At 31.7% G+C, this 13,172-nt stretch overlaps 1 protein-coding gene across 1 annotated transcript; it reads right to left on the bottom strand.

The window, feature by feature from the left end:
• Positions 1 to 5,914: 5,914 nt before the first annotated feature.
• On the bottom strand, positions 5,915 to 12,791 carry LOC132745878 (glycosyl hydrolase YngK-like; the record flags this gene model as incomplete). Its single annotated transcript, XM_060734884.1, is given in 3 exon segments — positions 5,915 to 7,188; positions 9,550 to 9,777; positions 12,753 to 12,791. Coding segments are annotated over 3 exon segments (1,445 nt in total), but the record flags the coding sequence as incomplete, so codon positions are not given.
• Between the last annotated feature and the right edge of the window lie 381 nt (positions 12,792 to 13,172).

The following is a 13,172-nucleotide window of genomic DNA, read 5'->3' as shown; positions in this document are numbered from 1 at the left end:
ACTATTTAACATTTAGATTAGTATGTAGTATTTTAACATTCAGACTATTTTAGTATTTAGACTATTTTAACATTCAGACTATTTTAGTATCTAGACTATTTTAACATTCAGACTATTTAAGTATTTAAACTATTTTAGCATTCAGACTTTTTAACATTTAGATTAGTATGTAGTATTTTAACATTCAGGCTATTTTAGTATTTAGACTATTTTAACATTCAGACTATTTTAGTATTTAAACTATTTTAACATTCAGACTATTTAAGTATCTAGACTATTTTAATATTCAGACTATTTAAGTATTAAGACCATTTTTGCATTCAGATTTTTTTAACATTTACAGTCGTTTTTTAATATTCAGACTGTTTAAGTATTTAGACTATTTAAGCATTCAGACTATTTAAGAATTCAGACTATTTTGACATTCGGATTATTTAAGTATTAAGACTATTTTAACATTCAGACTATTTAAGTATTTAGACCATTTTAACATTCAGACTATTTAAGTATTAAGACTATTTCAGTATACAGACTATTTTAACATTTAAAGTATTTTAACATTCAGACTATTTTAGTATTTAGACTTTTTAAGCATTCAGACTATTTTAACATTCGGACTTTTTAAGTATTTAGACTATTTCAACATTCAGACTATTTTAGTATTTAGACAACTTAACAGTAGTAAAATCAGAGGTTATTTCAAGTAAATACTTCAAGTAAATAGATATTAATATGATATAAACATACTTGATATATCCACATTTTACAAATTTTATTGACCTCTATTAAAGGGCAATTATATTTTTGTATACTCTAGTATGAAATGTCAAATTTTGAACGTTGGAAAATGGGGAAACTAGAAGAAAAAATTAAAATTGACAGTATTAGTCCGTGATAAGTTAAAACTGCATCATCATGCAAACCCAATTGTATAGTAAAACACGAATAATAAATAAAAACAAATGAGCAAAATATTCTGTAATTGTTGACAGGTGGCAAGAAGGGCTTAATATGAAAAGCTTGTACTTTTTGTACTCTACAAATATTTAGTATAATTTGATTTAACTTGTATGCCAAGAATGGCAAAAAAAGTACTCACAAGCAAGTCGATCCCATTAACCGTTTTAAAATAATGCTTGAACAACAAATTTATGAAAAACGTACAAAAAAATCGGTTGTGACATTAAAGATCCTGTATGTTTTGTGATTGACATTGTTACCGTGTGTATACCACACTTGCAAAAAATTATATATGCATATACTTTTGCAAATAAAACAATTTTCAACCATCGAAGAATATGTAAAATGTGTACTGCAAATATTTGTGCACATTATATTTAATAAATAAATTATATGCATAAAAGTGACATTTGCAAATTTTTTTTTTTTTTTTGATACTTTTTTTTTTGTTTTTTGTACATATTTTTTTTTTAGTTTTGCGTACATATTTTATTTTATTTTGAATACATATTTTTTTTAGTTTTGCATACATATTTTTTTTAGTTTTGCATACATATTTTTTTTTTTAGTTTTGTATGCATATTTTTTTTAGTTTTGCATACATATTTTATTTTAGTTTTGCACACATATTTTATTTTAGTTTTGCATACATATTTTTTTTAGTTTTGCATACATATTTGATTTTAGTTTTGCATACATATTTTTTTTTAGTTTTGCATACATATTTTATTTTAGTTTTTCGTACATATTTTTAAGCCAATCAAAACAGTTACACCTTATAGAAATAGTTATCTCCCATAGTATAAATTACGACATTTCCTTGTTCAAAAATGGATAACACACATAGTTACTTCCCTTAGTATGAAATAAGCCGTTAATGTACCTCGGTTCAAATCGATGAATTTCTACGAAAGCGAGGCCGTAGACTCTTCAACACTGGCACGAATGGCCGCGGATAAGGTAACTTCTTCATTTTAAAAAAGACATTCTTGTTCTTTTACAGTTACCTAAACATGACGGTACTTGAAATATTTTCAATATTTTTGTACCATTTTATGTATGTCTAAATCAATAACTTTTGTGCAAATTTTCAGATCATTCCCTTTCCTTGTGGTTACAGAACCATCATTTTTATTGTGCAAAGTAACACAAAAAAATGAAAAGCGTTGCAACGCTTTTTACTCAAATCGGGCCTAGAATCGCCCCTCCCCTTAAAAAATAATTTAATTAATTATAGCATATTTTGACTATTCTTTGCAGATTTTTCCATTATAAATGCTTCACTTGATTTTTGTAAGAATTTTTAAATTTTTATGTTTTTAGCTTTTTTGACCTCACCTTAGCTCCCTTAATTAACGTTAATCATTTAATTATTGTCGAAAAGGCGTTTACAATTATTATAGCAAATATCTTTTTTTATGAAAATGATAGTTAGAAGTCGTGATAATTATGTATAACATTATAAACATATTTGAAAACATGCATGTTTGAACGTACTGCAGTGAGTGAGCAATGCATGTTCTAACCACAATTACAACATTGAATGACTTGTCGGTTAATAACATTGGGTGTACCTTTGATTGTTCAATGACAGTTTTTTTTATATGTTTTACATAATAAAGTAATTATCGTAAATCATTGTTTGGTTTATTGTTTTACAGAATCATATTTTTTGTCATATTTTTGACTTCCGTTGCAAATATTATACATTAGAATTGTAAATAAATTGAATTACGACTCTCATTACAACACATATTTCTTTCAAAACAACAACAACAACAACAACAACAACAATCACAGCTCAACAACATAAAAAACAATAACAATAACATCAATTACAACAACAACAACTATATTTGCATTTCCTTTAGAAATTTATATACCCAAGCATTGTTTAAGAGAGCACTTAAAACTCACTTATTTAAGAGGTTTTATTTGGACTGATTATTTTTTAGGTTCTCACCTGAATTTTATTATTTATGTGGGTCTTTTTAAACTATATTTGATTTGAATTTGTGACTTGAGCGATATTGATGTTTTAATTTGTTTTCTTTTGTTGTTGTTTTTCTTTTAAACATTGTATCATTTATTTGGTTATACTGTACAGTACTTTTGAACGTGTCAATGTGCATGAAAAAAGTGCTTAAGAAGTTTTGTATATAATAATAAATTCCTTTTTATTTTGTGTGCTTATTGTTTTCTTGGTAGTGGCACACGCCTCCTGTCCAAGGTACCATATCGCGCTTTCTTGGAAGAACACGAAAATGCCAAAATGAAGATTCCAGGTTTACCACCGTATGGACGGTATTTAATAATGAATTATATAACATTTTATTATTTATATGTTTAAAATTCTGCTCATTGCGGTGCTAGGGGAGTGTAGCTTGCAATTATCACTGTCGCCCATATACATTTAAATCTATAGCGTAATTTGGAGTGTTGGGCGATGTTTTCATTTTTCTTTTTCGTTTGCATGGAATACTAAGTAGTTGGTATGGAATACTTGGTTTGACGATAAATTATTTTAAACCTAATGAAATAAAACGACTATATACATAAATATATATATATTCATGAATTGTACCTAATTATTAACATGATTCACTGTATAGATATATTTTTATGAAGTAAATTAATGTCAAGTTACATAGTCAGGTACGTATTTATGGCATTGTTGACAGTCTAATAACTTTACTCGGGTCTTAGTTTGGTCGTCAAGTTAATCGAAATGAAAGAAAGGTATTGATAGATCCCTACTTTGATCTTTTAACAAATACGTTGTGGTGAAATTCTAATTGTAATGCACTAATGCCATAATTTGAATTAGACAGGTTGATCTATCAATACCATCAGCTGTAGAAGCTCTAGGTGCATTATCATTCAAATTGTCAACATGTATAATAAATGTCTATTTATTCTAAATAAACTATATATAAACCAATTAATTATAAAAAAAATATGATCTAATTTTTCCTGTTTCACTTGAATTTGTATGCAATTTATAGTTCGGAAATAGAATTCTGTTCTGTTTAACTCAGGTTTTCATTAGATGTATTTTTATTTACACGTTTTAGTATTTATAAGAAGGTCGTTTACATTCATTCCGTAAAGACTGATTATGTCATCTGGAAAACAAAGTCATTTACTCAGATGTTTTAATATCATTCATATTCATATACGACAAATAAAAACTTAAAAAAGTTAAATGAAACCAGGTCCTGGCAAAATGTAAACGTACTTTTAAAGCCTAACCATGATTTAATGGGAGCAAAAGGAGACAAAAAAGTATCAATTTATCCTTATTTCAAAACGTGATATGATTACTGATACAAGGCACGGATTTTTTTTCATCAACCAAAAAAATCGTTTCAAATCATTTTCAATTTCCTAATTAACAATCATATGCATTTATTTCCCCTCTTTTCAAGCGCAAATACATGGGTCATAAAAATATCAGTACATTTGTTTGTTATTTTGATAATTTAATACAGGGCAACATTTACTTCATTTAGTATAGGTTGCTGTTCATTCGTAAGCATTTACAAAATAAAGTTGGCCAAGACATCCCTTCTAAACAGTAAACACAGTTTCTAAAAATAACCGTTTTTAAAGAATATGCTTGTTTTTCGAAAATCGGAGAATGCTGTGCCACGTACAACATATTTCTCATTATTTTGAACGCAATGCCGATACGAAATAACCCAAAATGATGTTGGTACTTTTACCAAATATCAAATTATGTGTTTTCATTTACGTGAAGACACATTTTAAGTATTTATAGTTCAAATAGATTGGTTAAAAATAAAATACCTTCATTCAAATGTGATCGGCGATCGACAAGCGGTAATGTGAAAGAGCCCTATCAAATTTGATGGAGCCAACACAACCATTAAAATATGACAGAATAAAAGAGATTCTCCAAATTGATCGAGATAGGTTCTTCGATATCTGCTACATCGCGTTTTATTTGTAAAAAATATAAAATGCACCATTTTCAATTTTCATTAACTACATCATTTCTGATTGGATGACATTAAAGTGGAAAATTCGGTGTTATTATCAATTATTTTTTTACTTATTTTGCATATTTCTTATAAGTTTTTGCCGGTTTGGTGATTGGCACTAACAAAATGTTTGTGTTGGCTCAAACACATTTCGAGAGCTCTTTCACATTGCTGATGGCTCGTTCACATTTGAATATATGTTTGTGTTTGATTTTAACCAAGCTCTTTCAATATTTTTGTGTTGAGCCATAGGGGAAGTTGGGACAATCATTTCAAAAGCTCGATCACATTTGAATAAATATTAGTTATTTTATGTTATTTAAAGACGTTTCCTTTAGTTTCTTCAGTTGTTTGGAATAAAAACAATTTTTTAAAGAACTTTGCATGATTATAGAAAATTATAATTGAAACAAATTAATGGTGACGACACGGGGTCACTGTTCTACTTTTTGAGCTACCTGTTCCTGAAGTCAGATTTTAACTAACTTTTTCAAGAGCAGATAGCTAAAAATAAACCATGCCGACATCTTATTTTATTTCACTTTATTCTTTTCTATTTTATTTTTCATTTATAACGCAGAGTAAATAACAATTCTATTAAACATACATTTTGCTATGCTTAAATGAGTTAATCTACTGCAATTTAATCCGAAATGGGAAGAAAATTTGAAGAAAATAGAAGTAAATAAATGTCTAATATTTTACATTTACAAATTATGTTGCAAAGAATTTCGTCTGCTAATGAAAACAGCCTCTAACAAGCAAATACAACCCACTTTCAGATGCAGGTAACTAAACACGTAGGACTGTGACAGCCAATTTATTTTTTTCCAAAATGTTTCAATTATGATTTTCTTTTTAATCATGCAAAGTTTAAGAAAATGCTATATAAATTTTCCTTCTTTACCTTTTGTAAAAACGTCTTTAAGACAGTTGAATGATTAAAACAATAATTTAGCTGAAATGCTATCTACACATTTCATTCTTTAGTTTAATTGGGTTGACAAATATAACTCCAAAGAGGTTTAAACATAAGCTGCCTCTTCTTATCCGACAATTGCAGTACTACCATGGACCTGAACAACAATTGGTGAGCTTTCCACACCAGCCCTATTTACTCCCTTTATTGCATAGAAACCTTTGGTTATATTGGACACTGACGTCACTTCCGCCCTAACTACCGTATGAAGATTCCAAGCATCAGCAAATTGTTGATAAATTGCCCAGTAGTAAATAGCACCGGACGTGTCTCGAGACCATAAAATAGAGCTTGAATCTGTTGCGACATTGCTAGGAGATACAGGTCGACTCACATTCAGCCAAGACATTACGGGTGCAAGTGTTTTATTTGTATATAATGCGCTAAAAGCATTCGCAATGCCATGGCTATTGCTAATGAAGTACTTCATACTAAACTGAATATTTCCCAAACTTAACAAACTGCGATGATCTCTCGATATCTTGACTTGATTAGATATCTCTTGAGCAGACCAACCATGTGAAACGATCTTGGCTACGTCATTTCCGGCGTAAACATGTCTATTTTTAGAATTCTGCTGCAGCCACCAATCAAGTAAAGCGGGATAGCTTTGTGCTGGAGGGTCAATTTTCCAATATAACTGAGGCGTCAGGTAATCTAACCAGCCTTCCACAAGCCATTTTCTTGCATCTGCATAGATTGCATCGTAAGATGAGAGACCATGGATACCACTTGGGTGCCCTGGTTTCCAGATTCCAAATGGGCTGACACCAAATTTTATAAACGGTTTCATGGCATGAAGTTCATTATTAATCCTTTGAACTAAGTCGTTTATATTATTTCGCCGCCAGTTAGAATAAGAAAGAGTACCACCGTTTGATTTGTAACTGTTATAAGTATGGGAGTCTGGAAAATCCTGACCTTGGACTGGATACGGATAAAAATAATCATCAATATGGATCCCATCTACATCATAGTTTTTGACAACGTCACTAAATACGGATATAATATAGTCCTGCACAACCTTTGCGCCGGGATCCATCCAGAGATTGTGACCGTAACCATAGGTGTATTGTGGAAAACGATTTGCCATGTGTGTCGATGCCAATCCGCTGCGTGACGAACTACCTGCACGTGCTCTGTACGGGTTGAACCAAGCATGAACTTCCATACCCAAATTGTGGGACTTTTCTATCAAATAAGCAAGAGGATCCCAGTATGGAGAAGGCGACTTTCCTTGAGTTCCTGTTAAAAAGAGTATTTCATAGATTTATTAAGTCTTCAAATGACTTTAGATGACGGTTACTAGTAAGTAATGTAGTATGACGTTACGTGCATAAACTCAACTAAAACAGTACCTATAACCATTAACACATTGAAAACCACATCTCAATTTAATCTCAATTTATTACAGTGAGGAAGTGAGATACAAGTATTTTTCTGCAATGATGCCGGGTATTTGCAAACAGAAACTACACATAACTATATTGATTACAATATTATCGCTTTTCATAACATTTTAATGGACGTTTTTCATTGAATACCATATTTAAGATTTAAAAAAAACCGTTAATTTACAGTGTTCTGTGGCATCAGCGATCTCACTTATACCTAAAAGCGTCTCGATATGTGATCAATTCACTTACCTACCGGCTCCTTTGTTAAAAGCGGTCTAGTAAATCACTTACCGACCGGTTAACAGGTCTGCAAATAGATACCGACCGGTTATTGTTCTATTGTTCTCTATACAATAGAAAATATGTGAAGTCGAAAAACTCGTGCATTACAGTACACAATATTTACCGTAAAATAACGCCGAATTGTGGGGGAGGGGGGGGGGGGTAATGATGACCACTTTGAATAGGGAAAAGGGTCAATATATATTTTAAAGATTAATCGAAATAAATTAGCGCATACGGCTGTAAGTACCCTCATAACTTATATTCCAGATTATTTGTGAGAAAAACGAACTGGCTACTGTTCTGGCGTTGAAGTTTTGTGTTTCGCCGATATTAATGAGTATAACAACGCACATTAAGCCTTTCTTTAAAGTTTGCTTTTCGGTATACCTAACACATTTGCCGAACTATATAGCTTCATAAGATACTAGTTTTCGGTATTTATTTCCACAACTATGTCTGAATTTGCACAATCCTGCATTATTTTAACAATTCTGCATTATAGGATATATACGACGATTATATTATTGGTGCATATCGAATCAAAGTCAACTTCTGCATCTTTCTTTCCCAAAATATTACTTTCAGTGAGAGTATAGTTCATCTTAAGTATAAGACCGTTTTTCTCATTTTTTCCCAGTTATTTTTACATTACAATTTGGATTTTGTATACCAGTACCAAGACAAGAATACGACTTGCGCTTCCATTCTAGACCGCGTGCTTACATGCAAAATCAGCCATCATAAAAAACAACAACAACAAAACCCAACTTACATAACGGTGTTACTACATGTATTACTAATATTTATTCATAGAACCCCGTCTTTTACTTTCCTTTGAAAAAATCGTATATTTTAATTATATAAGAAATAGCCTGATCATCTATTTACCATGAAAATTATTATATATAAAGATAAAGTGTTCCGTTTTTTGTTTTTATGATTAGAAAACATTTTTATCTTCCTCAGTATTTGTTTATATTATTAATATGTTATGTATTCATATATCAAAATAATGATCTTACCTTTCCCTACTCGACAAGTTCTGTTTTCATTTTCTGTGACTCAACTCAACAAGTACATTACCTAATGAAACCCCACGAAAATCACGAGAATATTCAAATAACACCTGATTTGTGAACGAATGAATTACAAGAGCGTAGCGGATGGTATCTTTGCTTGGCTTTGGAATGCTTTCTTAAACATGATAAAGTACATAAGTAATATGTTTCTTGTGAGTAATATTAATAAATACTGAGCTAAAAACTGATGTATGGATAGAAAAACAAAAGAGCATGTAGGTAAGATAGTTACCGCACTCGGAATAGGTCTGCATAGTATTTACAGACCCGGTGGCCTTTTAAAAACCTCGATCGCTACGCTCTCTCGGTCTTCAAATCGCCACCCGGGTCTGTAAATACTATGCAGACCTATTCCTCGTACGGTAACTATTACGTATTGTTTCGTCGCTTTGGCGTTTGAGGTTTATCAGAGATCGCCAATACAAAGACACAACGGCCCTAACGGAATACCGAGCAAAATGTTAATTTCTTTTCATGTGTAGAAATTGTAAACATTCTTTTCTGATGTATGGATTATACTAGGTTTGAATACAGATAAAAGTGTGTCTATAAGCTTATAGCTTGCTGCACACTCAAACTAAAATAAATTCTGTATAAACCATAGATAAAAGGTAATTCTACAGAGAGCACTTCTCAAACAGGTGAAGAACTGACAAATATCATTTTGTTCATGTCTTGCTGTAGCGATTATAATTTTGATATTATCAAAATATCCCTGAATGCTCATTAATCACAGTGCGCATTTATTTATAAAAATTACCAAGAAAAGAGGTATCTTTATCCTATTGCAATATGTATCATTCTAGTACATACATGTGTAGCTCAATTTTTTTTATCATGTTCACCTGTTAGATAATAGCTCCATGGATCTAGGGAAGAGTTATACATTGCATCCCCTGCCGTCCGCACCTGGAATACGATGGCGTTGAAATTCAGTTTGTGTACTGTCTGAACAATGAGATCGAGTTCGTGTTTTTGTTGGCTGGTTGTTAAATGTCGGGACGAAGGCCAATCAATGTTTGCTACTGTAGCTACCCAGACACCACGGAACTCTCTTACTGGCCATAGTGAGTCTGCAAATCATCAATTTTCATAGTGAGTATTATTTCACTTCTTTTGTAATGACTGTAACTGTTGTCATTCCAGAAGTACAGTTTGATCGTACTGTGAAATTGTATGATTGTGTTTCATATGTTGACGTTCATTTTATAACACAGGATGTAAAACAAATTTATGTGCTACTAAAACTTACTAGATCTAGCTGAGGAATGCTAGTCCTTTTTTACAAAAGAGTTATTGTTAGTGCCACGTACATGATGTATCACACTTTATGAGAATAAATATTTTGATATTACTATTATATAGAGGATATTTGTTTAGTTCAGGGTAAGATCGGAATATATTTCACCGAGTTAGCACCAAAAGGTATATTTCACGAGTGGCGCAGCCACGAGTGAAATATGAACTTTTGGTGTTCACAAGGTGAAATATATTTCGATCTTACACTAAACTAAACAAATTTTCTTTTTATTATATGTAAAAACGTTTTAAAAAGACATTAAACCTAATACTGAATGAAAAGTACGCCAAAAAATAATACAACGTGACGTCATTTACGACGTCACGTCATTAAGTTGGTACCCAGTACTGTGCACGCTGGTATTTCACTGAAACAACGTAAGGGGCTTAAATTCAAAACAGTGAAATTATCAAAGTGGTAATTTCACTGTTTCAAACAGTGAAATTACCAGTTTTATTTCACTGATATATTTCTATAAACCACCGAAAAGCATGTAATAAATATTATTTAAGAAATAACATATCCCAAACTGTGATTTTAGTGTTCAATAACATCACTGTTTGGAGTTCGGATGCGAGGAATTATATCACGAGGGTGTTGCCCGAGTGATGTAATGATGCGCATCCGAACGACAAACAGTGATGTTATCAAGCAATAAAATCACCGATTTGGATATATTATTACGATTCTAACACGACATCAACAAATAAATGCTGCCGTACATGATAATTAGCTAAATTGCGCCTGATTTGTTTCCGTACTTATTGTCAGCGCATCACATTTTAGTGGTTACGTCACGTGTGTAATGATTACGTCACACGTCTAATCATAGAACCTCAAACAGTGATTTTATAGCATGATAACACACACTTTCAGTTCTTCTATGTTCAATAGCACGGTAATAGGGCGATTACCACAACTTTTCCGCGCAACGTCAAAATACCATCCTTCTGACCGAGACACCGTATATTTCTGGACAAAATATTAATGGCGGGATAAACAAATTCCAGGTTATAGCTTACAAAATATCTTACTGCTGGACATTGCAAGATTATTTCAATTGTTTAAGTATTCCATCGAATTTTTGAGACAATTTATCCTTAATCTAGCACAATACAATTCACAAAAAAACACATACTTCGAAGAAATAGTGTTTACAAAAGATCGTGTGTACCTCAACATGACTCGTACCTGTCACAAAAACGTGTGTTATAACGACGATGTCTTTGTTCTATGACCTAACGAGCTCGTATATTTATTATGGTTAAGTTCAAGTTCTATACAAAATTGTGTGTTTCTATCGTAAATTTCAGGGAATATATGTTGAAAAAGGGCCTACTGACCCGAATATTGGAGCACCGTACAACACTGAATTCAAACACCGCATTCTTTTTCCGTTAGACCGATAAATACTGGCCACCGTCTTCTTTTGAATTATGCAATCTTCATACAAATATGTTTCATTTGATGAAAGATTGTTTACTTGCTGTTACGTTATGTTGCTGTTATCATACGTTTTGTTATGGAAAATTTCTGAAGGTCTGATCTGTGTTAATACTACCAGTTATAGATAAGTGCAATGGTATCTATATATAGATAAGGATGTCTTTTCCTTTTCGAACTTATTCAAACTGATAAACCCCACATGGAAAGATTGAAGTTCTTGGCAGACTATATCATCTAACAACATCGAGAAAAAAAAAGGAATGAAATATTTTTTAATGGGAATTTCTTATTGCATACTAATTTGATAAAGTTGCAAAAGTCATAACATAAATTTTCATGGTGTAGTTTTTGCAGGAACCCGGGCAATATTTCCATAATCTCTTCAGTCATGGTCTCCAATGTGCTTTTATTAAACAATCTTTTGCGAAAGTTTGACTTCATATTCTTTTTCTAATGTGGTGCGTTAAGCATATCGTCCTGAAATACAGGGTGGCGCAGATCCATTGGCGTACTGCTGATATCAGAAGACTTAGTTGGACGCTCTCCAGTTGCTGCAGTATCTTCTGGAAGTATATGCAGCTTTGCAAATTTCGCACGTTGCTTTGGCTTGTTCAGACATAGGTTTGAACGTCTTTTTTTTCTGAAAGCAAACATTAATATCAAAAATAAACGGTGCTAAAAAAACCCAGAAAAATGCGATGATTTTAAGGAGGAAGAATGCGGTGCCCCAATCTTATGATTGACAAAGTTGTGCGGTGCCTTAAAATACACACGTGGAAACATAAAAATCGTACCAAATATACAAAAAACGGGTTATTTATGTATTGTAACTTGTTCATACGACAACAATGTACATATTTATATTGTATTTTGGCCAGTTATATGAACTGAAATACGTTATATTTCGTAATCAAAGCAAGATTTTTTTCAGTATGCCCTAAATGTTTTCACTATCCTGACTTAATTAATGAAGCATTTTGCATGTAGTAAGGATAAATAAGTTTCAAATTAAATGGCACATTCGATGAAAAAGAAAAAATGATGATTTTACCTTGTTTTGAGCAAATTATCTGCTGTTTTCGTCTCGGTTACAGACTTGCTGTCCATTTTGTACCACAGAAATATATGGTGTCTCGGACAGAAGTAAGATATTTTGACGTTGCGCGGAAAAGTTGTGGTAATCGCCCTATCACCGTGAATAGGGAAAAATGCAAGTCGTGTTAGAATTGGTAATACATTTGTAGTAGGCGATATTTTTTTAAGTGTACGTCTAAAGCAAATATGAACAAAGTCAGAGTTTACCTTCACATTCTGCAATCGGTATTACCATAGCAACCAATGTCAGTACGGTAAGAGTTGATGCTCGTATAATACGTATCATCTGTTTAAATGAAAACCAAATATTGTATGAACTTTTGTGCTTACGAACAACAGGATCTGATGCTAAGCTTTTATATCGAAAGTTCGAATTCAATAACAAAAAACTGCTAGCAACAATTTTTATATCTCTTTACTTTTTCATTTTTTTAAATAACATGTTTTTAGTAGTGACTTAATTGAATAAAAGATATATTTATTGACTATTCCTGTTTATGGACAGCACTAGAAAGTACATACTTCCGTTAATGTCACCTAACAATGGCTATTTTAAAGTAGAACTCAACATTTTAACATGTGTATAGTTTTAAACTTCTGCAGACATTTTCACAAAAAATCTTACGA

The sequence above is a fragment of the Ruditapes philippinarum genome, unplaced genomic scaffold, assembly GCF_026571515.1.
Source record: "Ruditapes philippinarum isolate M1 unplaced genomic scaffold, ASM2657151v2 ctg10877_1_1_1_1, whole genome shotgun sequence".
NCBI lineage: Eukaryota > Metazoa > Mollusca > Bivalvia > Venerida > Veneridae > Ruditapes > Ruditapes philippinarum.
Note: the sequence above shows the minus strand (reverse complement) of the source record. Positions and strands in the feature narration are given on the sequence as shown.